The sequence below is a fragment of the Podarcis pityusensis genome (genome assembly GCF_964106645.2).
Source record: "Podarcis pityusensis genome assembly, chromosome: 3".
Lineage (NCBI taxonomy): Eukaryota > Metazoa > Chordata > Lepidosauria > Squamata > Lacertidae > Podarcis > Podarcis pityusensis.
The window spans coordinates 56,696,611-56,723,231 of record NC_138026.1 but is presented as its reverse complement, the minus strand read 5'-3'; the positions used below and the strand labels follow the sequence as shown (position 1 = coordinate 56,723,231).

General features: G+C 40.1%; 1 protein-coding gene and 1 long non-coding RNA gene across 2 annotated transcripts in view; one reads left to right on the top strand and one right to left on the bottom strand.

The window, feature by feature from the left end:
* LOC308473933 overlaps positions 1-26,621 on the top strand; it is a 277,759-nt gene that overhangs the window by 225,132 nt on the left and 26,006 nt on the right. The gene's annotated exons all lie outside the window — the stretch shown is intronic.
* On the bottom strand, positions 17-26,621 carry TRMT11 (tRNA methyltransferase 11 homolog; the record flags this gene model as incomplete). The annotated part of the gene is made up of 13 exons (XM_080999700.1): positions 17-1,458; positions 7,312-7,432; positions 9,012-9,143; positions 10,640-10,712; positions 12,799-12,963; positions 14,383-14,463; positions 15,504-15,660; positions 16,694-16,828; positions 17,080-17,172; positions 17,295-17,376; positions 17,806-17,879; positions 23,937-24,002; positions 26,514-26,621. 13 exons carry the CDS (start codon positions 26,619-26,621, stop codon positions 1,327-1,329), a joined length of 1,419 nt encoding a protein of 472 aa, XP_080855826.1. The 3' UTR covers positions 17-1,326.

Genomic DNA, 26,621 nt, shown 5'->3' with positions numbered 1-26,621 from the left:
TGATACAGAGACCAAATATCCATGTTCTATGTATTGTGTATGATTTCTTGTCTTACAGCCAAAACTGTTTAAAAAAAAAAAAGGTCCAGAGAGTCATAGGTACCCAGCATTGATATAATACTGTAAAAGCTTGGATGAAGAGTGGTATATAAATTTAAAGTGAAATAATAATGTGTGGCTTAAATTTTCATCATTGGCAGAACGTATTCTTATCTGATCACATCACCGCTGCCTGAGAATCTTATTCCATGTTTGGCAACTAAGGGCAACTAGCTTGCACTAAGGTTAGATTGAGTGTTGAATACATAAAAAGTCGTAAACACAATGTTTAATGCTTTCCAGACACCATAAATTGTGAGTATCAGATAATTTTCACTGAAAAGCAAAATCTTCTTGCTGTTGTGTTGACCATCATGATGCTGAATTAAGCCAGCGAACTCACATGAATGTGCACTGACCTTTATAGCAATAAACTTCCATGGGGTACTGCAATACATAGAACAATACAGAATTGTTATGAGCCACTAAATTTAAATAACAGTGATGTAAAGGAAACTGGAAATAATGTATTTTTCCAATATACCATGGGGAGATAGGCACAAAAAGCAGAACACAGGTTTCATGATTTTCAAAAGTAAGATGTTGTTATGGATTCCTTATTCCAGATTTGAGGAACTATTAGTAAGCATCCACTGGCCTTATTTATACTTACTAATTTATCAGCTTCCAATTCCAAATGCAAAAGTAGACAGATGAGCTTCAGATGTATGATGGATTGAAAAGGTTTAATAGCCTCTGGATCCTAGACCTGGGTGCGGGGAGGGAGCAGGTTTATGGTCCCAGAAATGTTGGTAAGAAATGATAAACTGCTGCTGTATACAACACAATTTTTAAAATGCGCAACAATTATTACTGACTTTATTGCATATCAAATACAAAAAAAGAAAATGAAATCAATCTTCCTAATAATAAAAAAATCTTAATCATTGTATTATGTCTATTTAAGACTTCCAGATGTTCACAGTTTAAGAAGCCAAACAATACTATTAGTTTTTTTAGAGGTAATGGGTTAAAAAAAATTGTGATAAAAAATGTAGTCAATTATCATTTGAACTTTAAGTACAAAAATAAATTAAATAAGGGTCAAAAAACCTTGTGCAATAATCTGGTATAAACAAAGTTAATGAAAAAGAACTGTTCTTAACTTGTGGTTTTTGCTTTGAGTTTTTAAAAAATTCAAAACAGTATTTGTTCTCTGAAGTATCCATATAATGTTGAGGTCCAGATGTGCGTTCTTTGCTTTTAGTCTCATATATATATACATAATTATTTTTGGCTGTCTTTTTCTTCCTTGGCAATCCTCTTTGTCACTCCACTGAAATATTTCTCACGAAAGCTATTGTGACTTTTGTATGGCAGGTACTGGCTGTCCAATATGTGAGAATCACGGTCTTCATCCTGGTGTTAAAATACATTGTTTAGACATACAGTATATATTGCATCCGTGTGACTCAACAATTTTCTTCAGAATTTATTTACAAGATATCAAAGGAACTATTAAAAACAAGCTTGTAGCTTGGTCCTAGGAACTGCTGTAATGGCAAATAATAATTTTGGATGGAATGTATGCCATTAGGTTATCAGCACTGTCACAAATTTTTCAAGTCTCCACCCCATGCTGTAGTCAAATGCACCTGTAGTTGGATCAGGCACAAAATCTGTTGTTGTAAAGGCACAATGACAGCTTTGCCATGCATTTTCTGTGAATCAGTGGGATACTTTTGTCATCAGATATGGGAATCATCATCATCATCATCATCATCAAATGTTTCACATAAATTATCTCAGCAATCCTTGCAAAAATCATGCAGGTAGGTCATTATTATATACCATATATTGCAGGTGATGTAATAATGCTCGTCTAAAGCCACCTAATGAGTTCACAGCAGAGACTAGATTCAAATCCAGCCCAGCCTCTCAGACACTATGCTATCATCAGGTTATTTTAGACTGAGATTTTGAAGGTTTGAAACTTATTTCACTCCCATCCTCCTTGACTGGTCTAGCTATGTGACTTCTTCCTGCAACACATCTGGGTCTTCAACTGAAGTCTGTTCATCATGGCAAATTAAGCCTCAGGTCCTTTTAAGCCCACCAGTTTATTTCCCTGACCAAAAAAGTAGGAAGATTATTTGTTTATGTGCAGTTTGGAAAGATTGCAGTGATCCACCACTCATCTTGTCAGTGGCATAACTTTACCTTTAGAAAGCTTAAGTGCCAAGTTATGTTCCAGTCTTTCGACTTTATCAGTAGGCAAGGGCTTCCAGCATACATAAATAGGTTAAGGGACCCCTGACCATTAGGTCCAGTCGTGACCGACTCTGGTGTTGTGGCGCTCATCTCGCTTTATTGGCCAAGGGAGCCAGTGTACAGCTTCCGGGTCATGTGGCCAGCATGACTAAGCCGTTTCTGGCAAACCAGAGCAGCGCACGGAAACACCGTTTACCTTCCTGTCGGAGTGGTACCTATTTATCTACTTGCACTTTGACGTGCTTTCGAACTGCTAGGTTGGCAGGAGCAGGGACCGAGCAACAGGAGCTCACCCCATCGCAGGGATTCGAATCGCCGACCTTCTGATCGGCAAGCCCTAGGCTCTGTGGTTTAACCCACAGCACCACCCGCGTCCCTTCCAACATACATACTCTTGAATATATCAGTTGACAGCTCTTGAGCATGGTAGATTTACAATCCTTTCGTCAACGTCTGGAGAACACCACACAGACTACCCTGGTTTACTAAAACAAGCCAACTTCAAACCTTGGCTTATAAACCTGGCGTATTTCAATGAACTATAAAGATTAACGACAATTCATTGCTGTGTCCAAATGTAGCCATTAATTTTAGGTCAGGTCGAAAAACGTTGCTGGAGTTTGATGAAACACACCCCAGAACAAGTTATAATCTGCATAAACAGAACTGCTTTGTTTACTTATTGCCTTTATATTCCAACTCTTCTCCAAGGAGCTCATGGTATATGGTTCTTCCCCAACCTCATTTAATCCCCACAACAACCTTGAGAAGTAGGTTAGGCTGAGAGGCAGTAGCAGGCTCAAGGTCTGCCACTCAGTGGACTGGGGATTTGAACCCTGGTCTCTGAGGTCCTAGTACAACAGTCTAACCAACACTGTAGCTTTATGTCTACGCACTAAAACTTAACATACATGGATTTTATACTCAAGGGCTACAGCGGACTGGGGAGTTAATAGGGAAAGCCCAGTAGTGTTTGCCACTTCATCCTTTGCTTTTTGCTTTTTAGCAAACTCAAAAATTAAAACAAAATGCCTTGAAAAGAGCAGTTTAGAACCTAGCTTTGTTATTTAAAAAATCAACCTTGCTGCTTTAAAAAAAGATGAAGAATTTGGCAATGATTTCTATTTATTTAATTTCACCAGAATTTTGGATACATACATGTACCTCTAAGAGATGTACTGTTGCAGTTACACAGGTTTATTTGCTCAAAGCAATGCAAAGTGGGTTTTTTTTAAAAGAGAGACTAAATAGTGAAATACAAATCTATTAAAACAAAACAGAAGGGAAAAAAAAAATACAAAAAGCCAGTTTTCCACCATGTATCTCTGTTTTCATATTTTCCCCAGTATGTATATTCAAATACAAGTGCTTAGAATAGGTTATTGATGTGAAAAATAAAGGTTCTTATTTAAATAAATATTTACAATGTGCTAGTCAGGTGCGTATGCACATTGCATTCATTCCTGAGTTACAGTAGTAATAAATCAGTTTTATTCCTTTAAATTTTTAAATGTTTCCTTCTTTAATTATTCCTGAGCTTAAACTACAGACAAACCCAAATTTCACTTAAGGGAATAAAATCTGCAAACGCTCACATCTCTCCAGGCACTACATCCCACATGCTTCTGAGTCTGATTTCTGAAACAACTCATATGTTGAGAGAGGTTAGAGTCAGCAGAAAAAAGATTATGCAGGTAAATCCTTGAGAGAATGCAGAGTGTAAAGGAAACTCAAGCTGCCAGTCAAACATTCTCAAGGGAAGATTATTATGTGTTTGCTGCCCTAATAGCAGGCTCTCGTGCTGAGCTGTGCTGAGATCTCAGAATTTCATCAATCAACACAGATACAATTTTCAAGTGAAATAAGGAGCCAGTCTGCTTTTTAAAACAATCTCTTTCAAAACTATTTACAGCCCAAGATGAAACTAGCTGGTGTAGTGGTGTAATACCTCCTCAGCAACCTTAGCATAGCGTTCACCAAGCACTACACTAGGACAAAGTCACAGGGAGCCAGCTCAGTTCAGAAGTGTATAATCGGGATAGGTATGTGTGCATAAATATATGGAAACTGTTTCCGTGGTATCATAGTTGTCATATAAACAGTAAGTCAAGACAGCAATCCTCAAGCTTATGCTCAGAGTGCTAAGAGTTTGTCTGCTGAGTTCAGTGCAATTGCTGACCATGGGAAGGCGAGGAATATTAATCTCTGCACTATGTTCAGCAAGGACTTGGAATGTTCCATAAAACGAAGCAAAGGCAGAAGTTATTCCACTAACAGTATAGGCAAATAGTAAGGTAAAGGGACCCCTGATGGTTAGGTCCAGTCGCGGACGACTTGGGGGTTGCGGCGCTCATCTCGCTTTACTGACTAAGCCGCTTCTGGTGAACCAGAGCAGCGCATGGAAACACCGTTTACCTTCCCGCCAGAGCGGTACCTATTTATCTACTTGCACTTTGATGTGCTTTCGAACTGCTAAGTTGGCAGGAGCAGGGACCGAGCAACGGGAGCTCACCCCGTCGCGGGCATTCGAACCGCCGTCCTTCTGATCAGCAAGTCCTAGGCTCTGTGGTTTAACCCACAGTGCCACCCACATCCCTTGTATAGGTAAATAGTTTACTGCTAAATATGTCATGTTTTGGACATTATCAGACAGACCCCTGTGCATTTGTTGCAATATTTTCCCTTCCAAATACAGCTTCTCGTGATGTAGCAGACGACCATCTAAAATGAGAAAGTTTTGGAGTGTGACTTTTAGGATTCTGTTCTTGTCCCTACCATGCATTTCCACATATAAAAACCAGGTATTTCCATGTATAAAAGTTGGATAAAGAAAGCAAAAAAAGATAATGCATGGTTTTATCTTTCCATTTTAAAGAAAATATCATCACCACATCTGCAAAGGAACATGCATACATCTGAGAGTGCACAAATCTCTTAATAAAATCCCTTAATAAACTGCATTAGAAATTGATGTGCTGGTATGCCCTTGTAGATGAAGGTAGGAACTGACAGTCAACTATCAAATAAAATCCCAGTCACAAACAGAACACAGCAAGGATGCATTTTTACTTGATATCTGAGCAGTGTGGTACTTTATTTAGAGGGAGGCCACTTATTTCCAGAAAAAGTTGCAAACAGCTGACGCTCATATAATTCATGTTCCGTTAAATGTGCTTAAGGCCAACAACACTGGACATATAGGAAACTTTTCTTGAAGTATTACTATGGGTTTGTGTAATTTAATAGTGGTGTAGAAGTTGGCATATCTCTTCACAGGGTGTGAATCAGATATGAGACTACAAGGCAATTCTATTCCAATCATTTTTGTTAAAGTTTAGAAGGAATGCCAGCCGTGAGAAATTAATGCATTTACTGACTAAACGGGTAAGACGTGTTCAGAACTGCAAAATCAATTGCAATAGCTCTGGAAAAAGCATTCAAATTTTAACAGATCTAGAAAAGGATGTGCAAGTGAAATTTCTGGTTAGGGTTTTCCATCTGTATTTTATGAACACAGCCGTAGGAAGTGTCTATTTGTTCATTATGTTCATTTGTATTTTATTTCTCTTTCAGTATGCATGAATTTATTCTTTGGGTTATAATGATCCATATGAAACTAAATGGCTGTAAGATCTCCCCCCCCCCCCCCAGGGAAATTGAATAATGGCTTGTTGCTAAAAATATATTAAATATTGATCTAAATCTAAAGAATCTTTTTGTCAATGGGGCCCAATGTATTTGGGGTGTGGACCAATCATTGGGTGTCTAGCAGCAGAGGGAGGAGATGTGGCGTCTGGGGCATGCAAATACACCTGGCATGGACCAGGGAGTGGATGCATCCTCTTTTGGGGGCTGCTGTCAGAGGAAGAATCTACCTCCGAGGATTCCTACTGATAAACTTATATTCTTCTCCATTTGTGTTTACTGAGATCTTAACTATTTTTTTATCCTGATAAATTTTTGGTCGCTTTTTAAGTGGTCTCTTATTATTTATTTATTTTAAAAGGGAACTTCAAAGCTGATGATCAGACCCTTCACCATGTACAAAGCCCTATCTTAATGCTGCATTTAGACGACCCCAAAATATAATAAAAGTTGTTGAGGGGAGAACAGAGGCTCCAAGGAATGTAGGGCTAAAATCCAGACAAAATGCAGGAGTAGCCTCCTAACTGAACTTTAAAATCCAGCCAGGAATGGACTGGAAGCTGTTGTTCATCTTTGACTAAAAAATGCTTGAAAACTGCGCTCCTTTTAGAAGACGACAACATTTATTTCCTTATGCTGCATTGCAAAGTAATGCTCAGATATGTATTTATTTATTTTTTAACAGGGCTTGCTGTCTTCAAGGTGAGGAGCACAGAAAAATACATAGCATGAACAGTTATGCATACTGACTAAATAGCAGGTCCTATTTGGGAACTTAGAGCCAAGTAACACACATGGTTTTCTGCATATGATAATGACGATGATTGATTACCCACCCTTACCAGGGCGGGTTACGACAATGAAAACACCATGTTAAAAACAGTGTACATAGAATAAGGTGTTTCACTCTCTTCTACACCCCTAGCAGGTATTTACAAAAATATACACCAATTTCAGTGGGGCTTAGAACTACATCTTGCAACATAGTATAATAGAAACAGCAAAATTAACCGTTCTCGTTACTTCAGTTCTAACCAGATAGCACCTCAAAACCAAAATAATAAAAATAGAACAAGAAATTCCCCTGCCTCAGTATTAACAAGTTTACTTAACGCACACGTACAAGTAAGACAAGCGTCCTTCAATCACTGCCGCCCATGTACATCAGCGCAACAAGTACTTTGGCTTCCTGTTTTGACATTTATGACTCTTTTACAAACCTTCTAAAACCAACTTATAAAAGCGCTTTACGGCACACTGAGTCTGGTACGGTGAATTCCATCCGTTTCTACAGTAGAAAAACCTGTTCCGAATCTGACAATTGCTATTTTGCGAGAAAGCCATCAAAACAATTACCTCAAAATCTTTCACTTTTTCCATGGTTATCAGGTGTCTCGACGTGTGGCTGGAAAGCGTCTGTTCACAGTTGCTAATAAGTTTCAGGCATGGGTGTCGGGGTATAATCTCTTCTGTATATCTGGAAGAAATAAACAGCCAAAGGGCTACAAGAGCTTAGGAACTGTAATAAGTGAATCTGAAACAGAACAGCCAGAGGGCTGATTCAAACTGAGTTAAACTGTACACTTCCACATGGTTCACGGCCTTATTAAATTTCCCAGAAACAATGTATGCTAATTGCTTTCAGAATCCACAGCCACATGTGTAGCACAAAGAGAGAACAAAACAAAAGACAGGATGCAGGTGAAAGTTTGGCTGCAAACAGGAAAAGGACGTTTCATGTGGGTTTCTCATGCGCTTCAGCACCCAAACCATTTAAAGAGATTATGAAAAGATGTCTGCCAGCAAGCATTCCAATAAGAACTGTCCTTAATACAATGCTTAGCTGCTTTTCAGCTCTACATCCATCCAGCAAATATACTACTGCCATCCTGAGCTCTTTGGAGGAAAGGCAGGATATAAATGAGATAAAAGACAGACCGCTCAGTTGGTAAATTCCTTCCCAAACTACCCCCACCCCAAAAAAATGACCACCAGAAATTATTTCAGCTGCAATTAAATCTAGCCACACCTAAATTCCTTAGCAGTCACCAATATATCCTCAATTCAAGAGCAAGAAGTACAGTAATATGCAGTATAAATGTTTGTCACTTGTTCTGATAATAGCTAGTATACGGTGCAGCGTAAAACCGCTAGCACCTCTGCAAAGCTAAGAAGGGTCCAGAATGGTTTAAAATTGGATGGGGACCATGTGTTGAGATTCCTGCATTTGCAGGGGGTTGGACTAGATGACCCTTGGGGTCCCTTCCAATGCTATGATTCTATAATTCCATGTCATCAGCAGAGTTAATTGAGAACGACCCCATTCTTACTGCTTCCCAACCGCTGTCTAGGACACCCTTTCCTAACCTGGGGCCCTCCAGATGTTGGATCGTAACTCCATGATAACTGGTCATGCTGGCTGGAGCTAATGGGAGATAAATGCTACATGCTAAACTAGCTTATGCATTTACCATGTATTATTTTTAGATATGTTATGGTACCCTGCAGACACTAACTATTTGCTTGTTTGTTTGTTTGTTTGTTTGTTTGATGTCTTTAAATCCCACCTTTCTCCCACGTTGGGACTCAAGGAGGCTCACAACATGTTTAAAACATTCTTATAAAATCCAACATAATGAAAACAAACTAGTTAAAAACAATAGTCAAAATAAAAACAAAATGTATCTAAAGCCAGCATTAAGATAGCAATTACCCTGATATCAGTTCAGTGGCCAATATCATCTGCACCTGGTTTTCAAAGGGCTGTCAGAATATGAAGGTCTTAGCCTGCCAGTGGAAAGATAACAAGGAGCGAGGCAAGCTCACCTCTCTTGGGAGGGAATTCCACAGTATGGGAGCAGCCACAGAAAAGGCCCTTGGCTCTCTCTCTCATGTCACCAACAACCGTGCCTCTGATGCTGATGAGACCGAGAGAAGGTGCTCACTTAAGGATAAGTCTGCCCCAGGGTTCCCCTAGACCACGCCCACCCTTAAAGTCTGCAGAAGTTACCATGTAACATATTAAAGACATTCAGTGTATCTGAATATATACATACTCTGGTTTATACACAGGAAGCCAGTAGACCAGTCTTCCTCCAAGTACCAAGTATTCAGCTGCAAATTTTAACAGGTCGAAAAGGATGTCACTCAGATGATAATTGGAAGAAATTGAGATGTGATTTTCTGCACTGGGTAAAATTTTGAAAAGATAACTAATTGGTAGCAGCTTCATTGTTATTTTGTACTATTTAAACACAGCATGCTGATTTCACAATAAGAACAGAACCTGGCGTATAGCATCCATCACAGGTTTGTCAGGTCTCTCTCCCAATTTTGCGAAGATTAAAAAAATACATTGAAATATGACCTAGATTTATGCTGGCCACAGAAAGAAACCAGGATTGCACCAGAACTTCATATAAACTTATTACTGTGGGTAAAAACAGAGAGCAGTTCTGGAGGGGAAAACAAAATATAGTGAAAGCAGGGATGGGAAACATGTCCCAGAGGGATTATCAGAGTTGAAGCCTGACAAATTCCCACAGGTTCCAAATCAGAGTCAAAAGTAAGCTAAAGGCAACATAATTATATGTGTGGGTGGTTGCATGGTAGAAAGGAAAGAGGCAGTGCATATTAAAATAAGGCTGTGTTGAGAAATGACAATACAATACCACTTCATTTCAATTTCAGGAAAACTGCCTTTCTGTCCAAGTTTTAATGCAATGCACCATCACAATAGGATGCAGATTATAATGTGAAATATAGAACTGGGCCATAACAAACCCTGATTTGGCAGCAGGCAGCAGGCACTGTCCTCATAACTTACTGAACATTGTATTAGTTTAGTTAATTAATTGCATTTATCGCTTCACACAGCCTGAAGGAGTCATAAAGCAACATACAAAAATAATGAAATACAGTCGTACCTTGGAAGTCGAACGGAATCCGTTCCGGAAGTCCGTTCGACTTCCAAAACGTTCACAAACCAAATAGCAGCTTCTGATTGGCTGCAGGAAGCTCCAGCAGCCAATCAGAAGCTGTGGAAGCCCCGTTTGACGATAAGCTTCCAAAAATAGTTCACAAACCGGAACAGTCACTTCCGGGTTTGTGATGTTTGGGAGCCAAAACATTCAGGAACTAAGCCGTTTGAAAACCAAGGTACGACTGTACAAGAATATAATGATATATCCATCACAACAATAGAGACAGACTAAAATATTTGGGATTTCAGGCACTAAAAGGGTTGCTACCTGCTATCCCAAGTCCGAAAAGTTATCACATCATAGTGGCGAGGCATGGGGTTAAGGTTCAGAAGGAAAAACCTCCACTGACATTACTGAACAACTTTCCCTACCAGTTTTCTACCTGCTACTGTGTAACTGCATCAAGACGCACACTAGGTGCCAGACTCCGATGTCAAAATCAGAATGAAAGAGGCTCCCCATTTTCCATATGGGAAACATGTAGTAGTCAGATTCCTAATCCCTGTGTTTTAAAAACACGCGAGACACACTGACAGAGTGGTTGCTACGTACATACAAGCAACGTAATTAAAAACAGCCCTGTTGGATTTGTCGCTGGTTTGGCAGAAGGCTGGGATGTTTAGCAATATGCAAAAATGCTTCTGAAGCCACAGCTGTTTTTCTATTTGGACACCTGCGTTCTCAACCCACCGTTTACCTACCCTCTTTCTGCCATCTTTGCCATTTCCTTCTGCGAACCGGTTCTTCTGGTGGCTTCTCGTATGCCGTATGGAGCTGCGCAGATCAAGAATGTACGACACGTATCCATCAGTACAACCTGTTCAGAAACTCTAGCTGGGGCTGAAGGCAACAGTGAGCATTCGAGACAAAGCCTGATCCCTGGAGCCTGAAACTATGCTAACTATAGAGGTTTCAGATTCATTTCAGCCAAATTCAAGACACTTTTTCAAAGCCCTCCATGCCTCCTCCCACACATGAATAGCCGCATCCACTCAGGAATAGGCGCATCTCCACATCTTGCAGCCATCAGAGACACAGCTAATAGTGATGGGAGAGAGGCAGCTTTCTTTATAGTAGCATGGAAGTCTGTCGCAGAAAAATCTGCTTGGCTTCTAGATAGCCAGGGCACCAACACCACCCTGTAACCTTTTTATTTCTTTAAAAAAAAATTCCAGCAGACTATGGCCTGGTTTTTTATCTCACTGCTGGGTACTTGGTTTCTTCCTTTGTTTTTCAGACTGTTGTTTGTGATATGTTGCTTGCCATTCATATTTCATCATTGTGTTTGAGCTTCGGTCAGCTCATATGATCTGGCAAACTAAGATACAAATAAAATTATTATCATAATTTATTCACCCTTAAAGCACAAGGTCTCATAAATTTGATTTTTTTCTTTCTTTTAGTAAATCTTAATAAGTTGTGCTTATTAAGAAATTATAAAATTTATTACAGTATTAGATTGCTTTTACATCAAATGAATTATTAACACTTCAGCAGCTGTAGACAATGCCTCTTAAACTTACACTTGATGCAATGATTAAAATGTGTATTTTTAACAGATCACACTTCCTACTGTTGGAAAACCATCCATGCATTTTCTAAGCTATTAGTATGTTTTTCTCCATCCATAGCAAGTGCACTGTTTTATTAAGAAAATAAATGTCTTTCGTACTTGTATGTGGAAACTGTAAAATTTAGGAACTTGGTACATATTTTCTTAGTAATAAGCTTCAGATATTATATATTCCATGTTCAGATATAACTGCATGGTGTCAAAGTGCTAGTTGAACATTATTCACAGTCTTAAAAGCTGCTTAAGACTTTTCAAAGACACTTGGGGGGGGGGATATTTTTGTAGTCACTAATTAGATAGGGGTGTTTAATTCACACTGACTTGCAATTAACATTATGGAGTTAATTTCCAATTTTGCATCTGAAGAACATTTCTCTGCTCCCCAAATATTGCCAATACCTACAAGCATTGCCTTATAAAGGCTGTGTATTCAAAAGAAGGAGATCGAAAAGCGAATTCTCCTGTTTAATAAGAAATGGCATATCTTTTTCACGAACAGCTTCAACAATCAATACATAGTGAGAGATGGTTATGTTTTGTTTTCCTAAGCTTCCTGTTTATGAATAGACATGAAAGAACATTTAAATTCTTTAACAAATTACTGGCAAGCTAATGTATAACCAAACTGGAAACCAAGAATTTTCAGTATGGAAACACTCCAGTAAGCAACTGTCTATTAAGATCACTGCCACATTCAAAATGGCTTCAAAGTGCTAATCTCAGAAACAAAAAAGAGAAAAATTGAGTGTTTCCCAAAAAAAGATACAACTCCTAATAATATACACATTCAATGTAAAGAAATTTACATTTACCGGTACATAAAAAATTATTCGGTGGATACTTGCAGGTGGTCAAACTACAGACCACAATCTGTTTTTACAATGCGAACTTGAAAGCTGCCAGCTTCAATATACGGGGTCTAGATGTCAGCATGAGATTTGCGTTTAAGGCTACACAGAAGCATGGGTTCTGTGCAGGTTGAGATGCAATCAGGGAAAATATGCTTACTCTCAGGGAAAAAAGCTATTTTAGCACTACTAGTCCCAAGTTACCGGGAACTGCTCCTGCAAGACTTCGTTCTTCATAAAATAAAAGATGCATGAACTGAGGAGCAATTGGCTCACTACCTCCTTGCAAACAAGTCAGCAAATTTCATTCAGTCTGGATGTTATTGCTCTAGCATTCTCTTTGGAAGAGCAAACTGTATGACAAGCTTGCAGATGTTTCCATTATCACTACAGACTGAATTTATGAATCATACATATTTTAGGCTGTGCATTAACTTACGGTCTGTAATTACTGCATCAAACTTCACCCCCTTCCTCCATATGGCTTTTGATGCATCAGAAACTAATACGTCGAGGTAGTGCTTCTCCAAACCATACTGACGGAGGTTCGCTCTGATATTTTCGTCAGGTCCTCTCCACTTCTGGTTCTTCCTGCTAGCTTTGCCTGGGAGCAGTGGGGAGTAAATAACACCAACTCAATTTCATGCCATATTGGATTCAAATGATTATCCTGTGGCCTTCAATTCCTGCCGCAATTTATTTCAGTTCCGCTCACATAAGGTATCTCTGGCAAACATTTCCAATTTTAAATCTATAACAAGCACAGCTACTGAACACATCCCGCATCATCCATAATAAGTACAAGAAACTTAAAAGTTATTCTAATAGTGTAAGAAAATGAAGTAAATGTCATGGACATAGTTTGGATGCCATTTAACCCTTAGAGCTGCAGCTTTATTTATCAAGTGGCTTTGTAACTTCAAAAAAGGTAAAGGTAAAGGACCCCTGGATGGTTAAGTCCAGTCAAAGGTGACTATGGGGTTGCGGCGCTCATCTCACTTTCAGGCCGAGGCAGCTGGCGTTTTTCCACAGACAGCTTTCTGGGTCATGTGGCCAGCATGACTAAACCACTTCTGGTGCAACGGAACATTGTGACAGAAACCTGAGCGCATTGAAATGCCGTTTACCTTCCCACCACAGCGGTACCTATTTATCTACTTGCTTTCAAACTGCTAGGTAGGCAGGAGCTGGGACAGAGCAACGGGAGCTCACCCCATTGTGAGGATTTGAACTGATCAACCTTCTGATCAACAAGCCCAAGAGGCTCAGTGGTTTAGACCACAGTGCCACCCGCATCAAAGAAACATTGGCAAAGGTAGAAGTGACTTCTTCTTTGAATGCGGTAACATGAAAAACTGGAACTCATCCATCCCTTTCTCTGCTGTGATATGTGAGCTCAACACATATCTGTAATTTGTGTGTCTTCTGCACAACCTAAGCATGAGTTCTATATCTGCTTGGAGGTCATACATCTCATCGTGCAGCAGATGCACAGGGATCACGTAGAAAAGGAAACGCCAACATGTGCAGGCAGCTCCTAGGGCAATCATGTGTAGGGATCTGTACATTGTGACTGCAAAATCCACAGGGAAATCTCTACATTGTGAATGCAATATGGTGTGTTCTCTTGTGAAAAGTACTACTCAAAATCAAAGCATTTTAGGAAAAACTTTAGTAGGGTTTTTGACAGTTACCTTAATTTTGTCTTGGGCTTGGGTGTAGGCAGTTACCTGACATAAACATGAATCAAAAGCAAACAAAAGAAAACTTGCACTCTCATTTGCATCATCCACTGCAGTTCCATAAAAAAAAAACCCTTTCTGCAGTCAACTTGCCTGTTGCGCATGATCCACTATGCCCAGGAGCGCATAGGTATAGAGGGTAGGTTTAAGTGAATGCGCCCGTCTCTGACCAAGCTTGAACAGGAAGATCTCTGATTCTTTTCCAAGATCAAGCAGTTGCTAAACTTGTGTAATAAACCAAATAATTACATTTTCGCTGCTAAGAACTGAAGGCAACATACCCAGTCCATGTACGGTGTTATAATCTATATCTGTCCCACATACGTATGCTCCAAAGTGTGCTGAAGCGATAAGAAGACCACCTGCAAAACAAAGAAAAAACCACTTGGTGCTGACAATGCAACTATTTGGGAATACAACAGCAAAAGGTATTTGATACATGTATTTCATATTGCAGAAATATAGCAGAGAAGCAAATAGATGTGTGCCAAAACAAATAACGCCCCTCAATGCCACATGTTGCCTGGCATACACAACTGGCATACACACATATTATTTAAGAAGGGTGTGAAACATTGCCGGCTAGAAGGACAAAGGCAAGAGCCTATTTCTGAATCTAAATCAGATCTCATACTTGACATCAGCCCCAAACTTGATACAGCACCATTTGCCTTTAATCCCTTGAACGTCTTATGTCTTCTGCCAGAAAGCCTTCTCTTCTCATATTATTGCAATTGCTTTTAAATTCCCTTTATGCCCATTGCTACTTGTGGTTTATCTTGTCTTGAATATATATATATATATATATATATATATATATATATATATTCACAGAGCTGCTTCTAAATGAACAATATAAATGGGATAAACTCGCCCCCTGCTGGTATATCAGAAAAAGGTCATCAAAGGAAGAAAATAGGTTTTCTATCAAGCCTACAGAATGTGAAGGAGTATTTCCTACCTACAAACCTGGAAACATGATTGCAGTGTTTATTCCTATATGTGCTACCGACACTCCCAGTCTCCAGAGAAAGCTCTGTTGAACATTCACTCTCTGTTCCTTGACTTCCAATGCACCACTTCTTAGAACTGAAGTAGATGTATTAAGAGTACCACTCCCTGAGCAGGCAAGTGACGATAACAAAGGGCTCTATTGTTCTTTCAACATCAGAGATTGCTAACATGAACTGTCACAGGATAAGGACAGATCACAAATGGCCAAGCAGTAATATGGAACCAGTGTTGTCATGGATGAGGTACACTTAAGAAAAACAAATTCTTCTAACATGTTAAGAGAAAAGATAGAACCCAGGGAGATAACTTAACATATACAAATCTGACAGGCAACTTTACACATGGTGCAGGCTGTATACAAATTAATTGGAGGAGGGGGAAAAAATACCTGTTCCCACAAATGGATCAAAAACAACATCATTTGGTTTCACTCTCCCATGGTTTGCCATAAGAAAAGCCAAGCAGGCATCCATGCTTGTGTTCCCAATAAAATGTCTCCTTTTTACACTGTATGACTCAATAAGGTCCCTTTGTCCATCGGCAATCTGTGGCAAGGTGGAGAGAGAAAGGAACCATTAACTTTGGTAACCAATAACTACCCAAAATACTCAGAATTGTACTGGTACCTTGGTTTCCAAAAGCAAACACATATGCTATGCCGGCTCATAACACTGACTGACTAGCACTCTAATACGCTTTCTTGTCCAAAACTAAACTTAAAAACAAAACAAAACAAAAAGCCCTAAAATCCTAGAGTTCAGCCAGTAGGTCTAAATTTTACAAAGCATGCTAGGCATCTCTTAACCTGAGGCAGGTGGGCTGTGACCCTCCAGATCTTGCTGGATTCCACTTCCCATCAGCCCCAGCCAGTATGGCCACACTATGTCTTTTAACTGATGAGATGTAAGTAATCTCAGCTGGAGCAACTGTTTAAGAACGTAAGCACTGACTATCTGAATAAGGTCAAAGTCACATAGTTCAACTATCTTTGATCGACAGCCGATTAAGGTTGGAAATATGCCCATCACTGCTATTTTGTGCCGTAAATGAAAAATGTGTGTCAGAAATATTAATATGTCATCAAAGATGCTGATAATTGGGATGGCAAGATTTCAGGCAGGATCTCTTTGGATTCCGCCCCCCTCCCCCGAACCCTAAGATCCACCGACAGGAACTGGGTACAAAACAATTATGAAAGCCTAGGAATTTGTTTTGTGTTATCTGAACTGAGCTTGCAGTCCTTCCACACAAAAATACACTCCTAGTTAAGCCTGTCCTCCATCAGTTTTATTTTGGTAATATAATTTGGAGTGGGGGTTGCGGGGAAGGGAAAGACTCATTTTGTTGCTGCCATGGTTCAAACAATTGGGAGTTAGAAATCCTTGCTGAGCTACTTCAAATCATTCAGATCTTTGAGTAAGTCCCAGTCTGACTTTGCCTACCACCTGCTTATGGTATTAAAAAGATCCGTGATCAAAATATGAAGAAATCATACCCCACTATCAACTTATTTTCAGCTATCATTTCTCTTTCATGCTGTAACAATTCTTTAATTATTAATAAAATGACTGTACTCACCCATCTCCCAAAATATAAATCAAGGGGCTGTTCTGGGATATTGTTTGGATCCATTCCATAATCTTCCAGAAGCCAAAATATATGATCTGGTTTCTTTAAATTTACTTTTCCTTCAAATGGTAAAAATTCTAAAGACTGTATTAAGGAGGGGGAGAGGGAGGGGAGAAACACATAAATATAAGTAACTATTACTGAAACATACAATGAGTCCTGGCTTACTAAACCCAAATAATTATTAAAAGTATTCAGATTATAGTTTTAAATATGTATATGGTGCCTTTCCAACAAGTTACCAAAGAAGGTGTGAAAATCAAAAACACTATCACTCGTTATTAAGGAAGAGCACAAATATAAGAAATTATTTCAAGAAATTACAGTCTACTTACATCTATCTTCTGAATCTTCTCTTCTTGTGTTAGTGTTTTGTTAAAAGTGTGAACCTTTATTTTGTAACTTAGATTGGACTGTAAAAATGGGGCCTAAAACAAAGCAAAACAAGATTTTATTAGAACATGCAGCAATACACCATTGTGTACAACTGTGTAACAAACAGGCTCCAAAAAGACAGAACAAAATCCAAACCAGCTTCTCTTATACAAACCATTTTCTCTGCTGGATAGTTCTTCAGTGAAGAGTACAGTTCTTCTGCAGATTTCCCATGTCCCCACAGTTCAAATATAGATCTGAAAGTATTGTAACAGGTTACATTCAGCAAAGGGGGAAAAAGATTCATAAATGCTTTTCCTAGTTCACTAGTTCATCTTCTGATTCAACATGCTCATGAACTCCACAATTTTACTTTTCATGATTTACTTTCAAGTTCTACTGAAAACAATCAATGGGCCATATGCATGAGTAACTTTGAAATATTTTCAGGTAACAAAACTGAACAAAATGTTGCCACACACCAAAAAAAAAACCCACCCACATAGTCCTTATATTTGGTTTATTAACTTGTACAGCAAATGGGCTTTTCAAGCGTTAAAGCTCCAGAAACAATTTCTGCTTCAGCACAGAAGCAGAGCTACATCCCAAATAATAATGAGATGGCAAAACTTAGATGGAAACTTAATACGCAGGCTGTTTCTTTTTTCCAAAAGCATAGCCCTTACTTTGCACACACTGTTCGCTTCATCAGTCCTCTTGCCATCTCTTCTGAAGGCATGCTAAGAATCCAAAATGGAGACTGCAAAGAAAGAAAGAGAAAAGATCAATAATGCTAAGGAAAAGGCCCTGTGAAGAATGACAACCGGACTGCTTGTGCCGCAGTAGGGCAAGGATGTGCAACCTGTGGCCCTCCAGACGTCGTCGGACTCCCAACTCCCACCAGCACCAGCCAGCTTGCCCAATGGTCGGGGGGATGCAAACTGCTGTCCAGCAAAATCCACTGACATAGGGAGAAGACAAATGGAACTACAAGAGGAAAGCTAAAAACGTGTATTCTTCAGTTGTCACAGAATTGAGAGACAAGCATGCCAACTAATTCAATGTTCCTTGAACCTCTCTTCAGCTTCTGCCTTCCTTATTGTTGCCATCACTATTAGATAAATTCAGCTCCGGTCCTCCGAGGTGATACGGCTCATCTTCGCTTGAGCCCAGCAGAGTATAAAACACTCAGAGTCCGCAACGAAAGGATGAGGCAGGTTTGGCTACCTTGCTACGCTTTATTACTAAGCTATGCTGAGAGCATACAAATATACATCTTGTCTCTGTGAGAAGCAGAGAGCAACTGCAACAAAGAAACGACAGTACAAAGGAAACAGGAAACCAGTAAACGTCACATCCCGTCTCCCTTTCCCGTGGGAATCCAACAGTATCTGGACTGTGGAATGAAAACATAGTCCTGTGACTACCAGCAGCTGCTCAGTGAGGGAAACAGAAACCAACAATCACTTCTACCACTTTCTCCTGCAGAAAGGTAACAAAGTGCAATAATCTTTCTATCTCAGATATCTGTGTCCAGCCCAAGCAGGAAGTGGTGTTTGACGGGGGCGGGGGGTGAGCTAAGACTAACAGCTTTGAATACTTGGCTTTCATTTCAGTTTGTGAAGAGGTGTTCCGTATTGTGTGAACACGCTATTAAGTCTCTATATTTTATGTCCGGCTTCTTACACAGACGGCTCTATCACCACCTACACCTTGTTTGTGGTTGTGCTCCTTCTGGTTGTTTACCTACTCTGTCACTTCAGGCCTGAATCAATGGGTAAAGAAGGAACATTCTTTTCTGAGGCCCACCTATCATGGACAAGAATCGACCAAATATGGACAACTAGAGGACTGGCACCTAAGATCAGAAAAGTGGAAATCTGTCCAAAGACTTGCTCCGACCATAATGCTTTGAAAGTGGAATTGAGACTTACTCCAACCGGTTCTTTCAGATGGAAAATGAATGACACCCTACTAAGAGATCAGGAGATTGTGAAGAAGGCCCAAAAAACTTTAAAGGACTATTTTGAAATTAATTTGAACACTTCGGTGGAAAAGAGAACAATCTGGGACGCAAGTAAAGCTGTAATGAGGGGGTTTCTGATTCAACAGAATACAATTAAGAAAAAACTTTGGAATGGAAAAAAAGACAAGATATTAGAGAAGATAAGAGACGGAGAGAAAAAATTGAGATTAAAACCAAAATCAAAAGAGGTTTTAAGAGAAATCAAATTCCACCAAGCTCAATATGCGAAATTGATAAACCAAGAAGTGGAATGGAAAATTAAACAAATGAAACAAAGATCATTTGAATCGGCAAATAAATGTGGAAAACTGCTAGCATGGCAGTTGAAGAAGAGACAAAAACTGAACTTTGTCACTAATCTAGAGGTGGAAGGCAGAAACATTCAGAAACCAGAAGAAATTAGAAAGTGTTTCCAGAAATATTTCAAAAAACTTTATACACAAGGGCCTCAGGAAGTGTTTGAGATAGATAAATTTTTAAAAGCAAATGGTTTACCAAAACTATCTCAGGAGAAGAGGACAATCCTGAATTATAGAATAACACAACAGGAAATTGAGGGTGCCATTCAGAATATGCAACTAGGCAAGTCTCCAGGCCCAGATGGACTTACCTCCAAGTACTACAAGACATTAAAAGACTACTTGATACAACCGTTAATGGAGGTTTGTAACCAGATTATGGAGGGGAGGAGGGCACCGGAAACGTGGAAAGAAGCCTTCATCACATTGATACCTAAACTGGAAACTGAAAAGACTCAACTTAAGAACTACCGTCCCATCTCACTCCTAAATGTGGATTACAAAATTTTTGCTGACATTTTGGCAAGTAGACTTAAAAAAATACTTAATGAAGTAATTCACAAGGACCAGGCAGGCTTTCTCCCAGGGAGACATTTGTTTGATAATACCAGGAACATTGTTGATATTTTGGAACTTTTACAAACTAATATCAATACGAAAGCTGTGTTAATTTTTATTGACGCGGAGAAGGCCTTTGATAACATTTCTTGGCTGTTTATGAAGAGAAACCTGGAAGGGATGGGAGTGGGGCGGGGGTTTGAAAATGGAATAGAAGCAATCTATTCTGAGCAAAAAGCTAAACTGATAGTGAACAATGTGGTGACAGAGGAGTTCAAAATTGAAAAAGGGACACGACAAGGGTGCCCACTATCCCCTCTTTTATTTATTTCAGTCCTGGAGGTGTTACTGAACATGATTAGGGAGGACCGGTCGATACAAGGAGTACAGGTCGGAGCGAAACAATATAAACTGAAAGCTTTTGCAGATGATTTGGTTTTAACATTACAGGAGCCAGAATCTAGTACAAAAAGAGTATTAGAACTGATTTATGAGTTTGGTCGGGTGGCGGGATTTAAGTTGAATAAGCAAAAAACCAAGGTTTTGGGAAAAAACTTGACAACTTTGGAAATAGATGGGTTTCAGAAGGAAACAGAACTAAGTGTGGTAAAAAAAGTAAAATACCTAGGGGTCCACTTGTCAGCTAAAAATTTGAATTTATTTAAAGACAATTATGAAAAATGCTGGTTGGAAATCAAAAAAGATTTGGAAATCTGGTCAAGATTGAAACTTTCCTTGTTGGGCCGAATTGCAGCTATAAAGATGAATGTATTGCCGAAAATGTTATTTTTGTTTCAGACCCTACAGATTGTGGACAGAGTGGAATGTTTTGGAAAGTGGCAGAAGGATATATCTAAGTTTGTTTGGCAGGGCAAAAAGCCCCGGATAAAGTTTAAAATATTAACTGATTCGAAAGAAAGAGGGGGGTTTGCCCTGCCGGACCTGAGACTATATTATGAAGCTGCGGCCTTCTGCTGGATGAAAGATTGGTTATTACTTGAGAACACTGATGTCCTAGATCTGGAAGGGTTTGACAATGCTTTTGGTTGGCATGCATATTTGTGGTACGACAAGGTAAAGGTTCATAAAATGTTCAAAAATCATATTGTTAGAAAATCAATATTTATGGTCTGGATAAAATACAAGGACTTACTAGAAGGTAAGACTCCGAGGTGGCTCTCACCAGCAGAGGCCAAGGCCCGGAAAAAACCTAATATGGAGGTTGGTTGGCCGAAATATGGGGAAATTATAGAAAAAGTAGGAGAAACTTGGAGACTGCAGAGTTATGAAAAATTAAGGAATAAGGTGCAAAATTGGCTTCACTACGCTCAAATTCAAGAGGTTTTTAAGTTGGACAAAAAAATAGGTTTCCAGGTGGAAAAATCGAAACTAGAGACAGAATTGTTGGAACCAAAGACCAAGGTACTTTCGAGAATGTATAACTTGCTGCTTAAATGGAACACTCAGGATGAGACAGTCAAATCAGCCATGATAAAATGGGCTCAGGACATTGGGTACAACATTATGTTTGAGGACTGGGAAAGGTTATGGACCACTGGTATGAAATTCACGGCATGTAATGCCTTGAAAGAGAATATTATGAAAATGATATATAGGTGGTACATGACCCCAGTCAAGCTTGCTAAGATATATCACTTGTCTGATAATAAATGTTGGAAATGTAAGGAGGCTGAAGGGACATTCTTTCACCTCTGGTGGACTTGTCCAAAAGTGAAGGCCTTCTGGGAAATGATATATAATGAGTTAAAGAAGGTGTTTAAGTACACCTTTCCTAAGAAACCAGAGGCCTTCCTATTGGGCATTGTCGGCCAGAAGGTGTTAAAGAAGGATAGAACCTTTTTTATGTATGCAACTACAGCAGCAAGGATTCTCATCGCAAAATACTGGAAGACCCAAGATTTACCCACACTGGAAGAGTGGCAGACGCAATTGATGGACTACATGGAATTGGCCGAGATGACTGCCAGGATCCGAGATTTGGGAGAAGAAGCAATAGAGGAGGATTGGAAAAAATTTAAAGATTATTTACAAAAATTTTACAAGTTATATGAATGTTAAGAATTCGCATGATTAGGGAAATTCAGCTCCAGCAATAAGATTAAGGTATGGGAAACTAAGTGATATAAAGGAAGGACAAATGTTTAAAAGAATATTATATAGGTTATTAGTGTAAATTGAAAATAAGTATTTTAAACGTAAACCATAAGTATTTGAAAGAACAAAAGAATGTACGAAATAAGGTCATAACTTGCTGAAAAATTTTATTGTAAAGAACGCACGGTGAGGGAGACGTGGGGAAGTCCGGTTGGTTATGAAAAAATGCTTTGAATGGATGATTTTTTTCTTTTTCTTTTTTTCCCCTGTTATTTCTTTGTATAACTGACTTTGTATTTCTATTTGGAAAAAAAGCAATAAAAAATTTAAAAAAAAAAAAAATGTTACAAAAAGACAGCAGGACCCTAGGATAGAATTCAAGTCAACCTCTATATAGAAGGTCCTTTAATGTATGTATCAATGAATCCTTCACGAGATGATTCTGTTCAAACACCATTGCAAGGTATGCTGGCAGCATGCAGCAAAAGTTGAGTTTAGGAAATTTGGTTTCCTCTAATAAACCTTGACTATATGTAGATCGTGGTTAAGGAGGGGAGAGTGATCCCATGTCTAGATAACACACTACGTCAAACTTTAGTTTGGCTCCTATGCAACACAGAGCTAAAAATACCAGGGAGGAGCAAAGTGCAAGTTCAGGATATGGAGCCTGCAAGTTCACACTAAACCATGCTTTGGCTAAGTGTTATGTGGAAACGCAGCCACTGAAAAATGAATCATCTACTCAGCACAACAATAGCAAGGTAACAAAATATTGTGCAAGGTACTAGATCCTTCAGCAGACTCACGGTGTGTGTACAAGCCCTTTGATCCACATCTGAAAATTATTATTCATATTTGTTAGTTGCCTTCCTCATGCAAGTGACCCAAAGCAACACAATATAAACAGTAAAACCAATTGCAACAAACGCAACCAATAAAAACCTAAAAACGTATCTTTACAAATAAAAACCCCACTAAAAGAGGCCACGAGCACTTTGAAACAAAAATCGGTGTAAATGATGGGCCACTGTAGATTTACTGTTTGGCTTTGCAAACACATTCTTGCTTGGCTGCAAAATAAATAGTAAATCTATAGTGGCCTATTATTTACACAGATTGCCAAGTGCTAAAAGAGATAAAATAGCACATTAATTCCTTCATTGGCTCTTATATAACCATAAAGGGAATAAGAATTTTGCAGAGGTCCATGCATAGAGAGGTATAATCCTTGCATCCTAGGGAGCACAGTGGGAATGAACAGGCAGCAGTGATAATTCTAACAAGAGCAACCCCTAGCAAAAACTACAGCTAGGGCACAGAACTACACTCAGTGGAATGATACTCAAGCTCATTCTGTGGGTTGCATGAACTTGGTTGCTGCATGTGCTTTGTTTGATTTCATTGTTGGTCAGGAAGCGAGTTTTCCAGCAGATGGCACTGAATTTTAAAAACTGAATACAACCCACTAAGCAAAGATCCTAACGCAAACCAGAGAAAGCACTGTCCACTGATCCATCCTTATTCCTGACAGATCTCTCCAGTGTCTGACAGCCAATCACAAACAATCACACCCTAGGCCAACCCCAACCTCTCTCACCACCAAAGGAACACAAGCGGATAGTAAAGAGAACCTGAACAAGCGATGCTGACACAACCCCCCCCAAACACATTAAGTAGAATAGTAGAATTGCCACCTAGCCCCACCCCCACTCACCGTGGCCCCATCCACCTCATTCCCCCTTTTCTTCCTAATTTTGGGGAAATAATAAACCACACAGGAGCTGAAGATTCACAGACTTATTCACAATCTAATACTTACATTTAATCTCAATTCCTGTTGATCGCTGAATCGTCCACCACAGAGGGAAACCAGAGACTTTATTTCCTAGGAGAAAAGATTACAAAACAAATATTTTTAAAGAACATAGGAAGGTCATCAGGCAACCCTTTCTGAGGAGAGCATTCCACATAGGCTATGACCATTGAGAGCGCTCTCTCCCTAGTAGCCCACCTATGTAAATTCAGTGGGACTTAGTGGCACTTACTCCAAGGTTTGCAGGTATAAGACTACAGCTCTGAGAATCACAGAGAACTGCATACAACAGAAAGCATCCAAAAATCAGTGTCCATATACACTTGGTCTATATAAACACTCAGCACACAATCTAGATAAAGTAAGAGCATGCAATTTCAATGAGATGGGCAATCCTATGCAATTGTTACTTGGAAGTAAACTCATTCTGTTCAACAGGTTTTTTCCTAGGTGAATGCAAATAGGATTGCAGTAAGAAAGATGCTCAGCTTTGGCAGGAATAAAAGGCTCACATTTTCAGTATGTACATTAAAGGTACCTCCTAAAAATCAAACCTATGAAAAAAGCAGAGACACCCTATTGATGAGGCTATCTTTACACAAAACAGTGAAAGGTAAAGCTGGAGAAGTTGATCTTTTTAGTCCAGTGAAGACCACTAGAAAACATTCCTCTGTGCTCTTCCTTACAGGCGTCTAGGGAGCTTTCTTCGTTGAATTTATTCACTGCAGCACATCTTGTCAAGAGGATGCAGTTCTAAATCCTGTCATATCATGTTTCAATGTGCAGATGTCAGAGTGGGAGATACTTTCTCCCTTTCTAAGCTATCAGGCATGAGTTCTTCCTTTTTTCCCCAAGCTCAAATGGGCTATCAGGTCTGCAGATTGTGAACCAACGGGCACACATACCTCAAGTACCGCCTCTCCTCATCTTAACTGACCAAGATCCTGCAGTCCCCACCCCTTCTTCGTGTGCCCCCTCCATGAAAGATCCAGAGGGTGGCAACATGAGAATGGGCCTTTTCTGTGGTGGCTCCCCATTTGTGGAATGCTCTCCCCAGGCCTTTGGCTAATTAAACAATTTACGCCCCCCCCCCGGCAATCTATCGTATTGGCCCGAATATAAGCTGCACCTTTAAAACTGGAAGGAGGGGAGAAAAAAGGGGGAAATACCCAAATATAAGCCGCTCCCTTCCTTGCTGTTCCTGGCTGCATACTGGGGTGGGGTGGGGGAGAGAGATTCGTGCTGCGTTTCCCCTTCCTCGCTGTCTCCCTTCCCGGCCTTGGGTGAGAGAACAGGGGACTACGCATGGGGAGGGCACTGCTTTGCCACGCTCCTGGCACTGTTTGCCCCACGCTCCTCGCTGCATACTGTAAGGTCGTGAATGTAAGCCGCACTTAAACTTTTCACGGTTGGAATTGGGGGGGGGGGAGTGAGGCTTATATTCAGGCCAATACAGTATGTGTGGTGGGGGTTTTGCTTTTGGTTGTTACTGTGGCACAGGGCCAGATTTAGGTTTGATGAGGCCCTAAGCTACTGAAGGTGTCCAGCTGTCCTTTGTCAACAACAAATTGTCACTGTTTTTTGTGTAGAACAGCGGTTTGAATCCCCGCGATGGGGTGAGCTCCCGTTGCTCGGTCCCTGCTCCTGCCAACCTAGCATTTTGAAAGCACGTCAAAGTGCAAGTAGATAAATAGATACCACTCCTGCGGGAAGGTAAACGGCGTTTCCGTGCGCTGCTCTGGTTCGCCAGAAGCGGCTTAGTCATGCTGGCCACATGACCTGGAAGCTGTATGCTGGCTCCCTCGGCCAATAAAGTGAGTTGAGCTCCGCAACCCCAGAGTCAGTCACGACTGGACCTAATGGTCAGGGGTCCCTTTACCTTTACCTTTATATGGTATAATAGGTATCTAAAGCCATTTGCACATAACAAAATATGTATTTTATCAAAGTACATCCAGTTTTTTTCTCTTTAATTTTTTTGGGAGCCCCCAAGAGAGTGGGGCCCTAAGCTATAGCTTGTTTAGCTTATACGTAAATCCGGCACTGCCCATTACTTACATCATAGGAACCTACACAACACAAAACACTGCTGCTATATGTAGGTTTTGTTTTATTTTATATTTTGGAAATGTACATCCAGTTTTTTTCCCTTTAATTTTTTTGGGGGGCCCCAAGAGAGTGGGGCCCTAAGCTACAGCTTGTTCAGCTTATACAGTGCGTAAATCCGGCACTGCTATAACAGACGTATCTGTGTTTCTATACTGTACATAGAAATCCAACGTATGAATCAACATTTCATTGGCACACCGCTACCACAATGAAACTAACGGGCTCTTCCGCCATGTCAAGGAAACAGCGGTTTGCATCAGCCCCCTCGGGTGTGATTTGTACACGGAAGGAGGGCCTTTGAAAAGCCCGGGGCTCGTTCGTAAACAATGCATTTTGTCAGCAGCCCGGAAAGCAAAGGCTCCTTCCTTCCTTCGCTTGTCCTGTGCTTGGGGTGGGGGAGAAACAACAGCGGCTCCGCGCGCGCGTTCTGCTTTCCGGGCGTCGCTCGCTGCGGCTCTCGCGCTCAGGACTCACCGGCAGCCGGAATTCCAGGTTCTCTTGCGCCAGCAGCAGCAGGTAGCGCGGAAGACCCGCGCTGGGCAGCGCCATCGCACCGCCGCCTCCTCCTCCCGAAGCCCGCAT